This window comes from Podarcis vaucheri (assembly GCF_965113315.1).
Source record: "Podarcis vaucheri genome assembly, chromosome: 11".
Taxonomy (NCBI): Eukaryota; Metazoa; Chordata; class Lepidosauria; order Squamata; family Lacertidae; genus Podarcis; species Podarcis vaucheri.
In genome coordinates, this window is record NC_138749.1 from 66,263,086 (window position 1) to 66,285,768 (window position 22,683).

A 22,683-nucleotide genomic window follows, 5' to 3' on the forward strand; every position below is an offset into this window, starting at 1 on the left:
GGCAAGATGGCAAACATTGCGCAGGAATCGCAGGAGACTGCAGCTGTTCCCTCCCCTTCCATCTTGAGATCGTGTTGTTGGGGGTGGCTACAGAGGTCCTCCATCATAAAAAGCTTGAGGACAGGACAAATAACTTCCCCCCCACACACAAAAAAACCTAGGTCTCCCCCAACAAACGTTTCAGACTAGCTCCCCTAAATCTAAAAGATGGGTATAACTGCGCGCGCCGCTAGGCGCGCGCCGCTGCCCTTCAGACTCTGATAAGCTCCTCCCACAGCTAATCCCCTGCCTCAACAGAAACCCTGCCCCCTCTGACCTTTACACAGGGAAAACAGCTAACCAGCCACAAAGAAACACACACACACAAGAAAACCCTTTTTGCTCCTTCTTCAACTGCTGCCCTTCAGACTCTGATAAGCTCCTCCCACAGCTAATCCCCTGCCTCAACAGAAACCCTGCCCCCTCTGACCTTTACACAGGGAAAACAGCTAACCAGCCACAAAGAAACACACACACACAAGAAAACCCTTTTTGCTCCTTCTTCAACTGCTGCCCTTCAGACTCTGATCATATTAACATCTTTTGTTTTGACTAGTATATTAACATCTTTTGTTTTGACTAGTCCCTTAACTTGTCAAGATGTAGGATTAGTCTCTCACAAGATATTCTCACTGGCTCAGTCTAGAAAGGCCTGGCAACTAGAAGGAGGAAGGACCATAGCTCAGTGGTAGAGCATTTGCTTTGTAGGCAGAAGGTCCCAGGATCGATCCCCAGCATCTCCAGGCAGGGCTGGGGGAAAAACTCTTGCCTGAAACCCTGGAGAGCAGCTGCCAGTCCGAGTAGGTAGTGTTGAACAAAGATGAACCATTAGTCTGAATCAGTATAGGGCAACTTCCAATGGTTCCAACTTGATGGTTATTTGCCTATCCTGGTATACTGTAGATTCCGGCAGTTGCAGTTGCCAATTTGGTGGTTCGTTTTCTAAGTCCAGTTGCCTAATACGCTGGGCAGCTCCGTGCCGGGATAAAGCCACCCAGCCCGAAGCGGAGCCCACCACCTGCTGCTGCTTTGGCGGCAGCTTTGGCAGCTTCCGAAGCAGCAGTGGGTGGGCTCCGCGCCGGGAGAAAGCCGTACCCGGCATATAAGACGACCCCCGACTTTTTAACCTCTTTTCCGGCGTTTAAAAGTCGTCTTATATGCCAGAATCTACGGTATTTTGAAACATGAAAGCAGCAAAGCATTCAATGATTACAAAGGAACTATCTACATTTTCACCACATGAAAACAATTCTCAGACATTATAGCTTCATAATAAAAACTATCCAGCACTCTTGTCTTTAATGCTGTGTAGTTAAGACTGTTTCCCAAGCAAGGTCATGCCCAAGGAGAACAGGGAAGGCAAGTAAGGTGCTTTATAGCTTCATTTTTCATTCCATGGACCAGAGCACGCCAGGCACTTCTGTCCTCCACTGCCTCCCGCAGTTTGATCAAACTCATGCTAGTAGCTTCAAGAACACCATCCAACCATCTCATTCTCTGTCGTCCCCTTCTCCTTGTGCCCTCCATCTTTCCCAACATCAGGGTCTTTTCCAGGGAGTCTTCTCTTCTCATGAGGTGGCCAAAGTACTGGAGCCTCAGCTTCACAATCTGTCCTTCCAGTGAGCACTCAGGGCTGATTTCCTTCCGAATGGAGAGGTTTGATCTTCTTGCAGTCCATGGGACTCTCAAGAGTCTCCTCCAGCACCATAATTCAAAAGCATCAATTCTTTGACGATCAGCCTTCTTTATGGTCCAGCTCTCACTTCCATACATCACTACTGGGAAAACCATGGCTTTTACTATATGGACCTTTGTTGGCAAGGTGATGTCTCTGCTTTTTAAGATGTTGTCTAGGTTTGCCATCGCCTTTCTCCCAAGGAGCAGGCGTCTTTTAATTTCGTGACTGCTGTCACCATCTGCACTGATCATGGAGCCCAAGAAAGTAAAATCTCTCACTGCCTCCATTTCTTCCCCATCTATTTGCCAGGAGGTGATGGGCCCAGTGGCCATGATCTTCGTTTTTTTGGTTGCTTAGTAGGCCTGGCTGCAAAAAAGTGTTTTCTCAATATCTCAAAATGAAAGCGGCTCTGCTCTGGTCATAGCTATGGGGACACCCATGTAGAGTCTTGGGTTTCAGTCTAGCAGTAAATTAAGCTGCTTGTAGCAGAATCTCAATAAAGGGCAGAATCTATGATGTTTAAGGGTGTGCTATGGGACCTCGAGCTACAGGCAGATAGTTCTGGTGAACCTGCAGTGGAGACGGTCAGAACTCAGAGGGGCTGTCAAGTGGCATGGGATGAGTGAGTCTGACTGGTAGGTTCAAATGATCCTATTTATGGCCTTAATAGAGCCCTGCATGGAAGCAAACATTAGAAAGTCTAGAGATTTAGAGCGGGTAACTAGGCCAGAAGTAAGACTAGATACAACCAAAGCAGTGGCAGTAGTCTCTTGGTGGCTTCCGCTGGAACACAAATTGTGGCTTGGAATGTTATACAGAGTCTGGCATTGCATGGTGATATTCCATTTAAGCACATATGTTAATTCATTAGACGGGCACTATTGTATGGATGCCATGATATTTCAGCTGAACTTATTTATTTGATAGCAATTGTGCTTTCCTCCCCCCCCCCCATTTTAATTGAAATCTAACTTGCTATTTTTTATTATTTAAGAAACCAAGGAAGTCATGAGACATTCATCATAACGAAGAGGGGATCCCGGAGTGATTTCCACAAGTCCCTTCAAAAGCAAACATTTGAATCTGAAGTTTTAGATGACAGTGATTCAAATTATCAGGTATTTTCCTTTGAGATAGCTTCTCGCCTGGGCTGAACAGGGAAAAGGGGTAGAACTATCAGCAGCAGCAGTATCATTTATTTATACCCCTCCAATCTGGCCGGGTTTCCCCAGCCACTCAGGGCAGCTCCCAACTAATTGCATTCTTGCCCGCTACATACCAAATATGTATTTGGTATATTAGGCACACTAGATATTTAATTCATCACTTGCTCATTGGTAAATCTAATGACTCTAAAGGGCAAATCACTTGAAATTTTTAATATTGTTGCACGACACCCCAATCTCCAAGCGATGTGAGATTCCAGGGGTTCCAGGCGCTTACGCAGGGGTTGTGTTTCCTTTGGGGAATGAGGCACGGTGGAGACGGGTATCTTTGTGATGTATGATTTATTTACACCTATATATAACATGGGCCTACAATGTAGAGGTTCACAGCATCAACACCCCAAAAGGGTCTTGTTTCTCTCATAGCTGCAGCCTTGGATTCAAACAGAAATCAAATATCCTTCTCTCTCCAGCTTGCTGCTTTTCTTCTAGGTCACATCACTGCCACAATTCTTTACTACTCCAAACTCTGACTTTATCTGTTGAAGGAGGAGGTCATCTCACACCAAACTCCTTAATATCCCATCACCTCACCAGGAAATTAGCTTGACTTGATTATATTTTAACACTTGCTGGATCCAGGGATTAGAGGGATCTGGCACCCCCCCAAAACCCCCTTTTTTTTAGCCACTGGAACTCAATTCTAGCACCTCTCAGTTAGGCACCATTGTCATTATAAGAGAACAAGGGAGGCATTCACAGTGAGTTCCGGCATCTCTTTTTCTAGAAAAGTAGCACTGTTCATAGCAATACATGCTCTGGCACCGGGGGGGGGGGCGGAGAGCAGACGGGGCTGGCACACATCCCAGAGGCATGGTGCACTGACTGCAGGGGCGTGGCGTGCGTTCTGGGGGTGGGGGCACTGCCTGTGGGAGCGGGGCGCCCAGCATGTGAGGGGGCACAGCCGCAATGGAACCCCACCAGGATCGTGCTGGTGGGGGCGGTGCGTTCCCCCCCCCACTCCTCTTCCTCTGCCAGTGCCCAAAGCCCATCTTTATCCATGTGTGGCTACTTGCACTACAACTGGGGAGAGGGCATTTCACATGACAATGCTTTCATGTGACTGGCTCTCCATATGGTCCCAGTGATTTCACCCCTGAAATATCAGTGCACCCTTCCCTTTTCCAGTAAAGGTTGCAGTTCATAAATATCACCAGAGCTTCTACCCTATCTTTCATTTTTTGAAATAATAATAATAATAATAATAATAATAATAATAATGAAATAAAGAAAAAGGAGAAACCATGCCACCTTTTCTTTACCCCCCCCTACCCTAAAGTTGGGACGCGGGTGGCGCTGTGGGCTAAAGCCTCAGCGCCTAGGGCTTGCCGATCGAAAGGTCGGCGGTTCGAATCCCCGCGGCGGGGTGCGCTCCCGCTGCTCGGTCCCAGCGCCTGCCCACCTAGCAGTTCGAAAGCACCCCCGGGGGCAAGTAGATAAATAGGTACCGCTTACCAGCGGGAAGGTAAACGGCGTTCCGTGTGCGGCTCTGGCTCGCCAGAGCAGCGTTGTCACGCTGGCCACGTGACCCGGAAGTGTCTGCGGACAGCGCTGGCCCCCGGCCAATAGATGTGAGATGGGCGCACAAACCCCAGAGTCTGTCAAGACTGGCCCGTTCGGGCAGGGGTACCTTTACCTTTACCTTTACCCTAAAGTTATTAGAATTCAATCACTTCTCTTGTGAGAACCCAAACTCCTGCCCGTTTTTTGCAGGGGAGAAACGATCCCACAACAACAAAAGGGGAAATATTTGGCTTGGCCTTAGTCTGTCAGTATCATCTGTTACTTGTTTTGGAGAATAGTTCTTTCTTTGCAGTGAGTTGAAAAAGAATTATGGCAGAGAAATACTGAGTATCTTTAACATCTGCAAACTAAAAAGTGATTAATGATGTTGCCTCCTACTTCATGCCCACGTGAGCAGACAGCTCCCAGGCATTTAAAAGTCCTCTGTGATGACTCCAGTCGAGCCACACTGACATCTGGGGACTTTGACCTGCGCAGCCTACAGCCAGATGCTCGTCTGGCAGACCTGTTGCAGCACATTAGTGCAGAAGACTTTCGAAGGCAAAATGAGGAGCAACGACAAGCCAACAGGCCTGCCGAACTGTTTGCACTGTATCCCAGTATAGATGAGGTGAGCCATAAACCTGCATTGTGCAGTTGCATGCTTAACAAGGAAATATCTCACAAAGAATTAAGATTCAAACAAGAGTTGTGAGCTTGCCTCAGTCTGTGCCCACAAAACATCTCACCAATGTGCTTTGCTTGCTGTCTCTGTGTTGACCACGTTATGCAGGCTTTGCCAACCTGGTCACGCCAGCATCCCCAGCCACAGCACCAGGTTGCCAGAGGCTGTAGAAAGGCAACATGCTCTTAGAACGTGTCTCTGTTGGTGCAGTTATATTCCTCCTTAATTGGAACAGTAGCATGACACAATGTGTCGTTCCATGTGATGTTTAAGAGGAACCAACTCAGGTTAACAGCAGCTCTACATGCTCTTGTCAGTGGTGCACATAGATAAGTTTAGACTCTGAATTTAATATGTTCTTCGGGGGGAGGTTCTTTCTATAGTAACATTCATTGCTTCACTTGCTTCAAAATGTGGTCATCCAGCCTTCTGTCCTACATTTAGGACCCTCATTCTCATGATGTCGAATATAGCCTTGGGTATCTTTGGAACAGATAGTACATCTTACCATGACTGTATAGGGCAGGGGTCTGCAACCCGTGGCTCCGGAGCCGCATGTGGCTCTTTTACACCTTTGCTGCGGCTCCAGGGCGGATACTAGCGAGGGGAGGAGGCGCATTGTGCACCCCGACACTCCCCACTGTGGCGGGCACTGTACTGGCTGTGACGTCACATGGGGGCGGTGTGTGCGTTAGTCACGCACTGTCCGAACGTCAACCTCCAGGTTTTGCGGCTCCCAGGTTTTTTTTCTTCGGAAACGGGTCCAAGTGGCTCTTTTTGTCTTAAAGGTTGAAGACCCCTGGTATAGGGGAAATAAGTGTCACACACAGATCCCACAGGCTAGAAGTGTGCCAAGTGTATCCAGTAAAGAACTTCAACCTGTGGAAAACCAGAACCTCAGACAAAGCCTGCAATGTGGCTTTTTGCCGTGGTACTAAATCATTACCTCTGAGCTCTGATGGAGTGCTCAGATTATCATGCAGCCAAATTCACTCCAACTTCAATGAGAGCTAATTAAAAGTTGCCATTCCACAATCAAATGAAAGCCTGTTATGGCCTTGTGGATCAGCCTTACTTTCCTTAGGTTTCATGTGCAGATATCTCATTCTTTCATTAGAACTAGAAGGGTTTGTGAGGTGGGTTGGCATTTCCGACTTCAGCTGAAGGAATACATTAAAGGGATTAGCATGTAGGTTATAAATTAAATTTAAAGGATTAATGGCTTTGCTCCAACTTGTTCATGGCAGACTTGTTGGTTGAATTGCCTGAAGCATATGGTTTGGGAGATCTGTACAGTAGTACCTCGGGTTACTTACGCTCCAGGTTACATACGCTTCAGGTTACAGACTCCGCTAATGCAGAAATATTACCTCGGGTTAAGAACTTTGCTTCATGATGAGAACAGAAATCGCGCGGCGGCAGTGGGAGGCCCCGTTAGCTAAAGTGGTACCTCATGTTAAGAACAGTTTCAGGTTAAGAACGGACCTACAGAATGAATTAAGTTCTTAACCCGAGGTACCACTGTATGTGAGTATCTTACTGAATGTTACCAAACTAAGTCATGCACAAAGTCAAGACTGGGGAGCCTTTTCAGAGGGAGGACCTATTCTGCTCTTGGAAACATTCCAAGTGCCACATGCCAGGCCAGAGGCAAAATTAAGGCCTGAGGTTCCCCACCCCCTTCTCAGAGGAGACCCATTGAAATCAATGGACTTAAGTTACTTGCATTATTTGATTTCAGTGGATCTGCTTTGGATATGATTTAGTTGGATATCACCCTTGTTGTTTTGTGTGCAGCCTGGGTTACGCCTGCTTTTGTTGGGACTGATAACACAGAAGCATCATAAATATTTGGATCAAAAGGAACTGTTCCATAATGTGTTTGTTAATAGGAGGATGCTGTGGAAATACGTCCGGTGCCTGAGTGCCCCAAGGAATATCTGGGCAATAGGATATTGGTGAAAGTACAGACTCTGAAGTAAGTATCTCTGTGACTTCTGGTTCCACAGGGCATGTTTTCAGGTTTGGATATTGTTCCATCATGTGACCTTCAGAGGTTGAGGTTACACCTGCACATGCAGTAGAATGAGGTGGGACACTTCTGAGATGGTAGAATAGACTCTGCAACTTCAGCCTGCAGATGTGAGATCATATTGGTGGATTCTTCCCTTATTTACCTTTTTCTTTAGGCAAAAAGAAAATTAGCAGATCAGTGAGAGGACAGGTGTTGAACTTTTCTCTCTAACGTGGTAGTCTTTTGCTTGTGTGAAATGTTTCTGATTCTCTCACAGTCAGTACACCATCTACAGAGGTAGCCTCCTGAAATATTTACCCGTCTAGTATTTTGCAAGCCTTGTCTCTACTTCAGGATATTTTTAAAAACCCTCTCATGTCTTAGTTTAACTGAAGTTTTTTTGGCTTTGAAGGCCATGAAGAGGGAGAAACCCACCTACGGATCTGCTCTTTTCTGCTGGATTGAAAATAATAATACCATATTTGCCTGAATATAAGCTACACTTTTTTTTCTTCCAAATTCCGACCATGAAAAGTTAAAGTGTGGCTTAAATTCACGAACTTACAAAAATTGGCTTCGCTGCTGAAACAGACATACGGTAAAACGGAATGGGTGTGAGTGCCTGTGGAATTTTAAGGGAGTGGCTTATATTTGGGCCCATACAGTAATATGGAAAAATTGCCAAAATGCACTAATAATAGTGAACAATTAATAGTAACCCATATATTCCTCTTCATATTATCACTGACAACCATTTTGCTTGTATCTGACAATGTGCTCTTCTTTTTAAAAATGGAACAAATTTAAGCTAACAAAGACCAAATGTAATATCAAATGCTATTTTACTATGGTAGAAGTCAAAATGTAGTGGAGTGATAATCAAATGTGTATCTCAGATTTTATCATCATCGTCTGTCAGGGACTGGACTTAAGGTGGGGGGAGATTGAGGAGACCGCCCCCCCCTCCTGAAGCTTCCAGAGAAGAGGAAGGCAGTATTAATTTACAGCAGGGGTTTGAGGAAGATCACAGCTCAGAGACAGGCAAAAAGAAGAGTTGGGAGGTGTTGGGAGAAGAGAAGGGGAAGACAGAGACAGAGCAGCCAGCTGACATGTTGTCACTGGAGAGTATAGCTGAACTCGGCGTTTGTTAAGAGTGCGAGAGCAAAGGATGCAGAGACACTTGGCCTCGGGCAGACACCGTAAGGGGAGGTGCTGTTGCTAGGAAGGGAGCAGGGAGGAACTCAGTTGGAGCAACACCATCAATTTATTTGTCTCTCACCATGATGATTAAATAAACTCATTAGTCAGGACTCTCTTTGATATTCCCTGCTTCTTGCTGCCACCAGGGGAGGGATAGAATTCCCCGAGCCTGACATCATCGTCTACAGTTGGTCATAGGCAGAAACAGCCAGGTCTCTGTCCCCGAGGAGCTTACAATGTAAAAAGGACAGTGGAGAAAAACAGAAGGAAGGATGGAGGGAAACGGGTTGGAAGTGAAGAATATGCAAAGCACATACACTTAAAGTTTGGTTAGAGTAGGGAAGGAGGATTAAAGGGACAAGCCAGAACTTGAGTTAAATTAATGTTGCCAGTGCACAGATACTGCACATTAACCCTTGTGTTGTGTTTTGTTTACATGTGTCAAATGTGTGTAGTTATTAATCAGTACCCCATCTTTTCCTGTTTCAGATTTGAGATTGAAATTGAGCCATTATTCGCAAGCTTAGCCCTCTATGATATAAAAGAAAGGAAAAAGGTAAGAGTGCAGATGAACAAAACCAAGGGTAATGATAAAACAATGTAAACAAGGCATTAGTTAAAAACATCACCCCCTCCCTCATTTCAAAATTGTTCACATATGAATTGTTGGGACTGTGCTTTGGGTGGCTACAGATGACTGTGGGAGATAGGAAGCCACATGGAAAGTTGAGGCAACGTTTACCAGAGCTCTGCAATCAGTTGAAGCAGTAAGGTAGCAGAGGCATGGGATGTGTCCGAATGTGATAGGTAGCCATAGATTTCCCCTTAGCTGCATGCATGCTGCAACAATATATTGACAAATGGTCACCACACGGTAAATATCCTTTGGATGTACCCTATCCTTAAGTTTGTGCAACTCAACATTTTCACAACTGACTGTAGTTTATGAATCATAATAATCAACCATAATAAGCTGCTTGCCATGTTTTGCAAAATAAAATCAGTCATTATGAAATTAATTCAGCAGTTTCTAAAATATGCTTTGAGAAAACCACCACCTTATTTATCCACTGCAGTTAATTAGACACAGTGATGGATGAGTGAGAACTAATTTTGGCGGACTTTTGAGATTCTGTCTCTGGGTTGTATCCAGAGCTAATTAAATTGAGAGCAGGCCTGTTGACGGGCGTAACTAATTTAGGGCAATTGATTTCAGTGGGTCTGGTCTGAGTAGAATTTACTTGGCTAAAAACCAATATTTGCATTTGTGTGGTTCTTTCATTTTAACCTCACCAAAATCCTGCAGAGGGACCTTTGGGATTAGAGAGAGTTCCTGAGTGTAAAAAATCACGTTTCTCTGACTCCCCAGAGCCAAAATGTCCTCTGAAGCTGTGCAATCTCACCTCTAAAGCAACTGGCTCTGTTCCAGTGCTTAAAACAACACCCACACCAGAATTCACACATACATTAGAATAATAATAATAATAATAATAATAATAATAATAATAATAACAACAAAAAACAACGTTTATTTGTATCCCGTCCTCCCCGGCTGAGACTGGGCTCAGGGCGCCTAACATCAAATATATAAAATTGATATAAAATCAAACAATAATTAAATCACCTCTTAAAAACAAGTCAGGATCAAATTAAAATCTGAATTAGATGGCTTTCCGCAGGATTAGAGTTGGGAACAGTAAATGCTCATCAGTCCCAACTGTGTATGCTGATCTTTTATGGGCCTGTGAGAATGCTGTGATTATTTACTTATGATAGGTTGTGCACCAGTTCCTGCAAAAGTTGTGAAATATCTTTTTGTTTTTATATTTTTTTTAAAGATCTCAGAAAATTTTCATTGTGACTTGAACTCTGAACAATTCAAAGGGTTCTTGCGATCACATATACCATGTATTGACTCATCTAGTCAGGCAAGGTCTGCAGTATTTTCTGTAACATATCCATCTCCGGATATCTATCTAGTAGTGAAGGTAAGTCATATTTGTGGATTTTAAAATCGTATTTTCTGACTCTAACTAGAACTGATGCAGAATAAGCAAACTTGTGTATATTAACTTTATGGAAAGATCGGACACGATAAAATTCTCTTGAGTCTACTGAGCATGACTGTAAGGGGGGGGGAGGTTTGCCCTTCGCAATAAATCCCTCGGCTTGATGGTAGTGGTACTTACAGTCTTTATTGTACAAATATTTACAAAGTACAGAGCATCTCTTCATGCATCCGAATCATCGGCAACCAATCCTGGCAGTGGGGGCTTCCGTCTCCGTCTCCAGCAAAGCAGTCTGGGTAATCTCATATGTCTGCGTTGTTCCCTACGCTTTAACCCCCTCCTGTCCTGGGCAGGACAGTGGTGTGCCCTCTCCCTCTGTGCCAGAGCTGGAGTGGTCTGGGGCTCCCAAACATCAGGCAGCCCTGCCTCCACCTCCCCTTGTTCTCCCACTCCTTCCAGTGCTTCCTCTTCTGCTGGCCCCTCTCGCTCCTCCTCATCCAACTCAGGAGCCGTCTCAGCTAGCTCCGTGACAGTGACCTGGTTCCCACTAAGCCAAATGCAGACTTAGCAACACCATGTACACTTGCAGGCTCCTGGAGAGGAGCACATGGCCACTTGGGCTCCTGCTCAGTCTTATTTACTGCCATACCGTTTGGAGCATCGGGGCACATGGTTAAGCTTTTTCTTTACTAACCAGATGTTGTAACGAAGATCAAACCTGGACAGGGAGTTGAGAGCTTAACTGCAAACCTTGGTTCAGATCACGCACTAAACCAAACCTTGGCCTAGCTTAGTGTAGTATAACAGTGAAAAGGATTGGGGAGACAATCTCCCTGGGTCCTTGAACATTCATGCGGCCTCTCTAAGCCATAGTTTGACTTACTGATTTATGTGGACCAGCCACCTTTCTAAAGCAGGGGCAGGCAGTTAGGGCCCATGATCCACATTTGGCCCATTAAGTATTTTCTCCAAAGATAATCTCCCCCCAGCCCCAGAAAAGTTTCATAGGGTGACAGTATATAGATAAGTTGAGGCTGTCCATGGGCTTATCATGCTTCCAATTATTTTTATTGATTTTCCAAATTACAGCCCGATTTTTACAAATTATTAGCAAATTAAAACAGTTTTATTTAAGTGACCTTCCACTCGCCGTTGTCAATGCATCCTTAGTTTTTGATGTTGCTGCAATGAATATTTTAAATGATTTCCAATTGCAATCTATTACCCAAAATTATCACTTAATCATCAGCTGTATTCTTGGCAATTTCCATTCATGTTGAAACATTATTTAAGGGCTTCCAGTTCCAGTCTGCCTTAACAGAGGCAGCCCCTACTACAGCAGGAGAATGTCGGCAAACGAAAAACAAGGATGATAGAGGGTAAATCATTCTTGCAAATTCCCCCCAGGGATGGGGGTAATGGGCTTCACTTGCAGTCTGTCTTGGCACCTAGCTCTCGCTCCAGCATGGATTGCGGGGGCCAGGGAGGCTATGAGTTCAAAAGCACTTTGCCTGGTGAAAACCCTCCTACGCTGCCATTAGGAAGCAGAGGTTCTCCGTTAAATTGGATTTTTAATTGGCTTTAAAGTACCGGCACGTGCTGGAAAAGGATTGCAACAACATATTGCAGATCATATCAGCTGCATGGATCAAAGGTTTGAATTGAGATAAGATTTTCTTCGGCGTGAGAGTCAGTTGGGGAGAGGGAAGCCTATGGTTTGTTTATTCTAAGTTTCTTTTATATATTTATGATTCTGCAACCCTCTCCAGAATACAAGATAAAAATATATTTACAAGTGAGGCAGGGACGTAGAGGTAATATTGATATTAACAAGCAAAAATGGAAACTGTGTGTGATCTGAAATGAAGAAAGGAGGGGGAGGGGAAGCTCAAGTATGATGTGTTGGAAAGACAGAGTAATTCCCCTCACCTCTGTTTAAAAAAACAGACAAGGAAAAAGAGACAGATTTGTGTGTTCTACTGACAGAATGTAATATAAGATAAAGTTTAACAGAGCCATAAATCTCTTGCTGGAAGGAAAATAATTTGGGGGACTGTGATAAGAACGCTGCAGAGATTCTAGGAGTTGGAAAGGAGTATTAAATCTTCAGCATGTTCGAAAACTGCCCACCTTTTTCTAGTCTGAGGGGAAAATGGCGAAGATCTGCAACGTGTTTTATTAGTGAGACAGAATGGTTTCTAGCAGACTGTCACCTGTTCTGAAGACATCGAAGCAAGGGATGGAGAGATAAGACCCCTGAGAAACTTGGAGATTCAGTTCTGCCAGTAGCCGTGATGGGAGAAAACAACAGCTGGGAAGTAAAAGAGGCAGTGCCATATATGGAAAGAAGGAATCTCCATGAATAGAACAGTTTTCACACACAGGGCAAAAGAAAGATAATAGTTTGAGTTCCTCACTTGAAGCTTTATACATTTATATATTTTAACATAATGAATGGAAATCATTAATAATGGAGCTGTTCTGGAGTTAGAATGGTGTCCACCACACTTTCCTGTGCCTCTCTGAGTCTTCAGACTTCTTCCTGGCTCCAAGCAGAGTATCGCAGCAGCGGTGTGTGCCTTGTGTAGGTGCAATAAATCATAGTCTGTACGCAAGCTTCTTGCTAATCTAAGAAGGCTTTAATCATGTATAGAAAAACACAATAAATCAGCCAGGAGATCGAGCAGACATTCTCTCTGGCTCATCAGCGAAAAGTGAAAGTAACTCACATACAAAGAAAGATTCCCGTATGTGAAAGAAACCATGCCTCAGTATGCAGAGACGTCACACAGAACTATTTAACCCTGTAAATTCTGATTCCCCTCACAGCTGTTGGCTCATGGATTATTATTATTACTGAAATGTAACTGATATTAATTAAGATTATAGAACACAGTGATATAACTTTCGGAAATGCACCCAAACGGTCGTGCAGAGAGCCACTTTAACTAAAATGTATTAATTGGAAGTAGATTGGCATTTTGAGAATTGTATAATTTGGGAATTGTTATAATTTGGCTATTATTGGAGGTATATTGGAGAATTAATTTTAAAAATTTACAAAAAAAGAGAAACACCGATTTAAAGCATTTACATACTTTTGTAAAGCTTCAAGTGATAATATAATACTGCTTTCATTTCATTCTGTGTATGACAATTCTAGTATATAATTTTCATTGACCTTATCCTCTGCCATTTATATCAATCAGCACCATTTCCAAAGATGATGAGCGGCATTCCTTTCTGGGTGCCTGCAGTGCTCTTGTGGTTGTTATTCAGTGCATAGCTGGTTTCTCAAGGTTAACTCAGCCCCTCCACTCCCCAGCTCAACACTGCCTCCTTTTTTTTGTTGTTAAATAATTTTTATTAATTTTCACCAGTTTAGCACTTCCATCCCATAATACTCCATGTACATCTTTTTCAATGTCTGAATATCTCTCCATTTTCTCCTTTGAATCTCATCAGCACAGGAAGGGAAGGTATTTCTCTTAGTACTGACCAAGGTTGTAATTAGTAACTATAGCTTATGTTCCAAATTTTACTATGTTGACATATACTAGCAATGCACTTTATTAAATTTCATTTTCTTTTCGGTGGTTTGAAATCTCTTTTTTCTTTTCTTTTCTTTCTTTTTTGGTAGATTGAAAAAGTCCTTCAACAAGGCGAAATTGGAGATTGTGCAGAACCCTACCTGGTTCTAAAAGAAAGTGAAGTTGGGAAGGTACATATGATATAATAAAGATTTTTACATGAAATGCACACCTGCTTCCCTGATACATCTGTCAAAGATGGCTTGCGAAAGCTTAAACCAGAAATATTATTAAAGCGCTCCTATTCCAGTCTAATTCAGTGCCTCAGGACTGTTGTTGTTTTTATCTATGTATAATAACGGGGGGGGGGGGGGTTCCTGCTCTCCCTGCTTTCACGCTCCACCTGCCATTCCCCCACATTTTGGCTTAGGCATTTTTATCTGTTTTTCTATTGATGATTTTGGTTTTTTTATAAACCAATTTGAGGCTTGAGTCCAATCAAAACAGTATATAAATCTTGTGAAATAAATAGATTAATAAATAAAATAAAGTAATGAATTAGCAAACTTTTCTCCTTCTCAATCCCGTTTCTGAAGCTATTTCTCTCTTCTATTCTGCCACTTCACTTTTCACTCCACCCCTGTTCTAACTACCTTAATTTATGGCATCCATAGAGGAATTAACAGAGGTTGCTAGTGTGTGTTACAAACTAATTTTCACAGTGTTTGGATCCATGTCTTATTTTAGCTAATCCCCTTTTCTGCTTTCTTTCAGACTAAAGAAAAAATTGAGAAATTAAAAGTGCATGCTGAGTCCTTTTGCCAACGTTTGGGAAAGTATCGTATGCCTTTTGCTTGGGTTCCAATAAATTTAGCAAATTTCTTCAGTGTTTCAACACTTGAAAGAGATATAGCAGAGTTAGAAGTTTTAAATGGTAAGTTTAAATGTTGTGTGTATGTGTACATAAGAATTAATATTGAAACAGGAAGTTTTAAAAATATCATGTCAAGGAAGTGGCTTTGTTTCAGCCTCTAGATTATAATGTAATTTGTGTCCTGTATTTGTAAAGCACATTTTGGAAGATCCGTGAAGTTGGCAGTTTACAAGGATATGAAGGAGAAAAAAGTATGGCAAAAAATAACAGGTTACTCTCCAAAGGCAATGCATCCCTCCACAGGAAAATAAAAATTCCAGTCTTCAATTGGAGCTTAAAAGTGCGCTAGATAGGCACAGTCACCCTTTACAGCAGCATTGCTAAGATGATTTTATTAACACTTGTTGTGAGAGTTGGATGGGAAGCCATTGACTCTGTTCAGACCCAAAGGACTAGTACTAAACTTCTCAGTGAGATGTAATTCAGCAATTTCATGCTGCTGCCTTCACTGATGTGTTAGTTTATAGCGATGAGAGGAACAAGCCCTTATGGCAAGGCTTTCTTCCCCTGTGGCAATCCATAGCTTGACCTTTAGCCCTGCAGCAGGGGAATTATAATCTCACAGCCTCTGGTTATAATTCCTGCAAGGCTGTTATAGAAATGAATAAAGTATGGAGGTGTCAGGCCTGGTCGTTGTCCTCTTCAGATCACCACACAAATGCTTCTTGTTCTTTTATAACTTTTTATTGCGTATTAACAAAACAATCTTATAAACAGTTCTTAACTTTTAACTATTCTTCCTCAGAGTCACTTCTTTCAGATACCTTCTAAGCTCTGCTTCTCCGTGACCAGCCACCCTCAAAATGGTGAAGGCGCCCTTCCCTTCGCTTTCCCGCTCTTTTTCCTACCCTCCTGGCTAGAGCTGGCCTGTATCTCCCCTCCTCCCAATCTGAGCTAGAACTGAAGCCTTGCCTTTCCTGGGAACAGCCGGTCCCTCCCTGTTCATAGAATCATAGAATCATAGAGTTGGAAGAGACCACAAGGGCCATCGAGTCCAACCCCCTGCCAAGCAGGAAACACCATCAGAGCACTCCTGACATATGGTTGTCAAGCCTCTGCTTAAAGACCTCCAAAGGAGGAGACTCCACCACACACCTTGGCAGCAAATTCCACTGCCAAACAGCTCTTACTGTCAGGAAGTTCTTCCTAATGTTTAGGTGGAATCTTCTTTCTTGTAGTTTGGATCCATTGCTCCGTGTCCGCTTCTCTGGAGCAGCAGAAAACAACCTTTCTCCCTCCTCTATGTGACATCCTTTTATATATTTGAACATGGCTATCATATCACCCCTTAACCTCCTCTTCTCCAGGCTAAACATGCCCAGCTCCCTTAGCCGTTCCTCATAAGGCATCGTTTCCAGGCCTTTGACCATTTTGGTTGCCCTCCTCTGGACACGTTCCAGTTTGTCAGTGTCCTTCTTGAATTGTGGTGCCCAGAACTGGACACAGTACTCCAGGTGTGGTCTGACCAGAGCAGAATACAGTGGCACTATTACTTCCCTTGATCTAGATGCTATACTCCTATTGATGCAGCCCAGAATTGCATTGGCTTTTTTAGCTGCTGCGTCACACTGTTGGCTCATGTCAAGTTTGTGGTCAACCAAGACTCCTAGATCCTTTTCACATGTACTGCTCTCAAGCCAGGTGTCACCCATCTTGTATTTGTGCCTCTCATTTTTTTTGCCCAAGTGCAATACTTTACATTTCTCCCTGTTAAAGTTCATCTTGTTTGTTTTGGCCCAGTTCTCTAATCTGTCAAGGTCGTTTTGAAGTGTGATCCTGTCCTCTGGGGTGTTAGCCACCCCTCCCAGTTTGGTGTCATCTGCAAATTTGATCAGGATGCCCTTGAGTCCATCATCCTGTTGTTCCTCTTGCTCTCTTCTATTAGATTCACTGCTCTCTTCCCCCCCTTGGGGAATGCTTTCTCCCTCTGGGAAACTGGAAACTTCTAACACTCCCCTGACATCACCCCATCCCCTAAGCCCCCCTTCATCCTCCTCCTCACTCTCCTCTGTTTCTGAAGGACCGAACCCTATGAACTCCTCTTCCTCGCTATCTGTCTTTTCAAAAATTTCTTGAAGATGCCAGTTATGGGGTTTTGGCCTGTGGGAGCTGCTCTGGGTGCCTTGGCTCGTTGACATACTTCACAACTTCTTACATATTGTGTTACCTCCTCCCTCAACTTTGGCCACCAGAACTGCCGTGTGATTTGATACAGGGTCTTTTCTCTACCAAAATGTCCTGCAGTTGGGTTATCATGATGTTGCCTCAACACTTTACCTCTTAATTCACCTTCAGGTACATACAGCACCCCTCTCCTGTACAACAATCCACCTTTTCCCTTGAAACCTTCCTCTTCCCCTCTACCTTTTCTCAGTTCCTCCATTTTCTTTTGTGCAAACTCATCTGTTACTGTCAATCGCTGGAATTCCCTGCCGTCCACTACTACAGCTGCACACCCCCACTGATCCGATCTCAGCATTTCTTGCAACTTGGGAGGTGCTTCCCCTTCCATATACTCAGGTTTGCGTGATAGCGCGTCTGCATGAACGTTTTGATGCCCAGGTATGTACTCAATCCTAAAATTAAACCCAGCAAAAAACTCTGCCCACCTAATTTGCCTTTGGTTTAGCTATCCAGCAGTTCTCCAATACTCTAAATTCTTATGATCCGTTTGTACCACTACCTGATGTGATGCCCCTTCCAAAAAATGTCTCCACACTTTAAAGGCAGCATGCACAGCTAAAAGTTCCTTATCAAATATGGTGTAGTTTTGTTCTGATTAATTTAATTTTCTAGAGTAGAATGCACAGGATCTCCAGTCCCCTTCCATGTCCTGTTGCAGCAGAATAGCCCCAATAGCCCTATCAGAGGCATCAGTTTCTACCTTCATACATTTACTTGGATCTAAGTGCATAAGATATTTTTCTGAAGCAAACACCGCCTTTAATTTATCAAAGGCCTTCTGTGCTTCCTCAGACCATCTGAATGGCCCCTTGCCTCTTAGACAATCAGTCAGTGGCGTTGTGATTTTGGAGTAATTACCTATGAATTTATGATTTGTTGTTGTTGTTGTTTAGTCGTTTAGTCGTGTCCGACTCTTCGTGACCCCATGGACCAGAGCACGCCAGGCACTTCTGTCCTCCACTGCCTCCCGCAGTTTGATCAAACTCATGCTAGTAGCTTCAAGAACACCATCCAACCATCTCATTCTCTGTCGTCCCCTTCTCCTTGTGCCCTCCATCTTTCCCAACATCAGGGTCTTTTCCAGGGAGTCCTCTCTTCTCATGAGGTGGCCAAAGTATTGGAGCCTCAGCTTCACGATCTGTCCTTCCAGTGAGCACTCAGGGCTGATTTCCTTCAGAATGGAGAGGTTTGATCTTCTTGCAGTCCATGGGACTCTCAAGAGTCTCCTCCAGCACCATAATTCAAAAGCATCAATTCTTCGGCGATCAGCCTTCTTTATGGTCCAGCTCTCACTTCCATACATCACTACTGGGAAAACCATGGCTTTTACTATACGGACCTTTGTTGGCAAGGTGATGTCTCTGCTTTTTAAGATGTTGTCTAGGTTTGCCATCGCCTTTCTCCCAAGGAGCAGGCGTCTTTTAATTTCGTGACTGCTGTCACCATCTGCACTGATCATGGAGCCCAAGAAAGTAAAATCTCTCACTGCCTCCATTTCTTCCCCATCTATTTGCCAGGAGGTGATGGGCCCAGTGGCCATGATCTTCGTTTTTTTGATGTTGAGCTTCAGACCATATTTTGCGCTCTCCTCTTTTACCCTCATTAAAAGGTTCTTTAATTCCTCTTCACTTTCTGCCATCAAGGTTGTGTCATCTGCATATCTGAGGTTGTTGATATTTCTTCCGGCAATCTTAATTCCGGCTTGGGATTCATCCAGCCCAGCCTTTCGCATGATGAATTCTGCATATAAGTTAAATAAGCAGGGAGACAATATACAGCCTTGCCGTACTCCTTTCCCAATTTGGAACCAATCAGTTGTTCCATATCCAGTTCTAACTGTAGCTTCTTGTCCCACATAGAGATTTTGCAGGAGACAGATGAGGTGATCAGGCACTCCCATTTCTTTAAGAACTTGCCATAGTTTGCTGTGGTCAACACAGTCAAAGGCTTTTGCATAGTCAATGAAGCAGAAGTAGATGTCTTTCTGGAACTCTCTAGTTTTCTCCATAATCCAGAGCATGTTTGCAATTTGGTCTCTGGTTCCTCTGCCTCTTCTAAATCCAGCTTGCACTTCTGGGAGTTCTCGGTCCACATACTGCTTGAGCCTTCCTTGTAGAATTTTAAGCATAACCTTGCTAGCATGTGAAATGAGTGAAATTGTGCGGTAGTTGGAGCATTCTTTGGCACTGCCTTTCTTTGGGATTGGAATGTAGACTGATCTTCTCCAATCCTCTGGCCACTGCTGAGTTTTCCAAACTTGCTGGCATATTGAGTGTAGCACCTTAACAGCATCATCTTTTAAATTTTTTTTTATGAATTTATGATAGAAATTAGCAAATCCTAAAAACCTCTGCAGATCTTTCTTAGTTTTAGGTGCCTCCCATTCCACCACTGCCTGAACTTTACTGGTGTCCATGTTACCCCTTTGTGGGAAATGCAATATCCCAGGAACTTCACCTTTTGTGTGTGGAACTTACATTTCTCTAACTTCACATATAACCTGTTGGTCCTCAATCTTTCTAACACCTGTGTGACATGTTTTACTTGTTCCTCCATACTTTCATTATACATTAAGAGGTCATCTAAATAAGAGACACAGAACTGATCCAGTATACCTGCTAAGACGTGATTGATGAAGGTTTGAAATACCCCTGAGCCAATTTGCAAGCCAAAAGGCATTACCAAGAATTCAAATGCACTATACTTAGTACAAAAACTGGTTTTCCACTCATCTCTGACCCTTATCAGATTATATGCTCCTCGTAGCTCAAGCTTGGTAAAGACTTTGGCTGACCTTACTCTCTCTAAGAGGTCATCTATACGTGGCAGTGGGCACACGCGAGGCTTCATTTGGCTGTTAAGGATTCTGAAGTCACATACTAATCTTGGTGCCCCTTCCTCCCCTTTCTTTTTGACAAAAAAGACGGGAGCACCCCCAGAGGCCGTGGACTCTCTAATAAAACCTCTCTGCAAATTCTTTTGCAGGAACTCCCTCAATGCTGCAGATTCTACTTCCGACATGGCATATTTCTTGCTTGGTGGCAACTGTGCCCCAGGGACTAGGTCTATCTTGCAATCATAGGGCCTATGTGGTGGAAGTTTATCTGCTTCTTTTTCACAAAAAACATCCCGATAAGCAATATATTGTGATGGAATCTCACTTTCATTCCCCATCAACTTCCCTTCAACCTCTGTTCCCATTACTTCCACCAAGATTTTTCCCTTTTGCCCCAAACAATGTGTCATACAATAGATCAAACAAAAAACCAAAGACCTTTGATGCCAGGCAATCACCGGATTGTGACGATTGAGCCAACTCATGCCCAGCACCATTGGGTGGCCAGCTAGTTTGGTCACATGAAATGCCCTGGTCTCTTTCCCATATCCATTTTCATTGGTAGAGTCTCGTAAATCACTTCTCCTGACAGTAGCGGTCTGCCGTTGATTGTTTTCACTCGCAGTGGGAAATTTAAAGGTAACAAAGAGATTTTGTGTTCCTGTACCAATTTCTGGTCTATGAAATCTGCTGACGCTCCTGAGTCTAACAGCACCTCTACCTGGACCCTAATGTCCATTGGGAAGTTGTAGTTGCACCTTCACCATTAGTCCTGGGATAGGTGGTTCCGCGTGAGAGCCTTCTATTGCTCCTCCACCCAGCTGCAAGCTCCCATTTCCAGCCGGGGACAAGTTTCCCTGATGCAGTTCCTTCAGGCAATTGTCTCCTCCCATGTCTGCTCCCATCCTTTACGATTGCGACATTGTTGTGCTAGATGCCCTGGTTTTCCGCAGACGAAGCAACAGGAGATAGGACTTAACCCTTGCCTTTCCTGGGAACATCCTGTCCTCCCTGTTGTTCCTGTTGCTCTCTTCTGTTAGATTCACTGCTCTCCTCCCCCCCCTTGGGGAAAACATTCTCCCTCTGGGAAACTGGAAACATCTAACTCTAACTCTTCCGGACAGGAGGTGTTTACAATTTTCTTGAATTAAGTATGTGATATTCTTTATTTATTTATATACTACTTAAATGTAACACTTGCTTCTATGAAATATATATATGTATATGTTAATAAAATTTGCAATCTTATCACATGCTAAAACATAGGATACAATTGTTTGATTCTGCATTAAGTGATATCTTGCAGCTTCAAGATGAGGTGATGGAAAATGTAAGCAAATGAGGAGGTCTTTCATTTTTTACATCCCGAAAGTGTGCAACATAACAATAGTAAAGTGATTCATTTTTTTCTCTGAAGGCAAAGGGTCCACTGGTGACAGAAAATCAATGGCAATGCAAGGTAGAAGACTTTCTGAAAGAAGCCTTGGATTGGAGGATGTTCCTGCCTTGCCAACCTTCAAAAACACCACTCTGACTTTCAGCACATTTTTTAAACAGGTATAGTATAGACTGACATCTTCAAGATTTTTATGGTTTCCCCCCTCCAGTGACCTAGAAACAAGTAGCCTAACAAAATAGCATGAAAAGTAAGAGGAGTATTTTTACCACTGTATTTTTGGGTAGTAATGTAGAGGAAATTGAAAATACCAGTATGCAGTTTCTGAGTTTTTCTTGTCTAATAAATATTGAAAACAAAATAAGTTCAGCGTTTTTAATTCTGTTGCAGAATTATGAATTGTTTAAGCTGTAACTTTAGCCCCACTTCCCTGGGGAAAAGCTCCATTGAATTCAGTAGGACTTATTTTGAGTAGACAAAAGTTCTCCTCTGTGAAGGCAGTTAAAATAACTTGGCTCCCATCAAACCTACTTTTTCAAATTATGTACCTTTCAAAATGAGTAAAATTTTGAATATATTGTATTTTGCTTAGTTTTTGTGATTGTGTGTTTCTTTTTGATAATTTTTTTGAATGCTTTTTTTTGTAAGTGAACACAAGTGAGTTGTATTTAACAGTGATACATAATTAGTATCAAGGTACATAATAAACATGAACATGGAACATTAATACCTACAAAACCTAAGTCACCCATTATGTCATGTTGTTGTTTAGTCATTTAGTTGTGTCCGACTTTTCATGACCCCATGGACCAGAGCACGCCAGGCACTCCTGTCTTCCACTGCCTTCCACAGTTTGGTCAAACTCATGCTGGTAGCTTTGAGAACACTATCCAACCATCTCGTTCTTTGTCGTCCCCTTCTCCTTGTGCCCTCCATCTTTCCCAACATCAGGGTCTTTTCCAGGGAGTCTTCTCTTCTCATGAGGTGGCCAAAGTATTGGAGTCTCAGCTTCACGATCTGTCCTTCCAGTGAGCACTCAGGGCTGATTTCCTCCAGAATGGAGAGGTTTGATCTTCTTGCAGTCCATTGGACTCTCAAGAGTCTCCTCCAGCACCATAATTCAAAAGCATCAATTCTTCGGCGATCAGCCTTCTTGATGGTCCAGCTCTCACTTCCATACATCACTACTGGGAAAACCATAGCTTTAACTATACGGACCTTTGTTGGCAAGGTGATGTCTCTGCTTTTTAAGATGCTGTCTAGGTTTGTCATTGCTTTTCTCCCAAGAAGGAGGCGTCTTTTAATTTCGTGGCTGCTGTCACCATCTGCAGTGATCATGGAGCCCAAGAAAGTAAAATCTCTCACTGCCTCCATTTCTTCCCCTTCTATTTGCCAGGAGGTGATGGGCCCAGTGGCCATGATCTTAGTTTTTTTGATGTTGAGCTTTAG

The 22,683-nt window shown here is 43.4% G+C and overlaps 1 protein-coding gene across 4 annotated transcripts in view; it reads left to right on the forward strand.

Moving 5' to 3' along the window:
• Positions 1-22,683, forward strand: part of DOCK8 (dedicator of cytokinesis 8) — a 168,055-nt gene that overhangs the window by 24,325 nt on the left and 121,047 nt on the right. For all 4 annotated transcript variants that reach the window (XM_082241467.1, XM_082241468.1, XM_082241469.1 and 1 more), the window contains 8 exons: positions 2,712-2,835; positions 4,865-5,077; positions 7,024-7,109; positions 8,835-8,901; positions 10,184-10,333; positions 13,995-14,075; positions 14,659-14,818; positions 21,256-21,395. In XM_082241467.1, the coding sequence (XP_082097593.1) occupies positions 2,712-2,835; positions 4,865-5,077; positions 7,024-7,109; positions 8,835-8,901; positions 10,184-10,333; positions 13,995-14,075; positions 14,659-14,818; positions 21,256-21,395 (1,021 nt within the window). The remainder of the gene's footprint in view (positions 1-2,711; positions 2,836-4,864; positions 5,078-7,023; positions 7,110-8,834; positions 8,902-10,183; positions 10,334-13,994; positions 14,076-14,658; positions 14,819-21,255; positions 21,396-22,683) is intronic.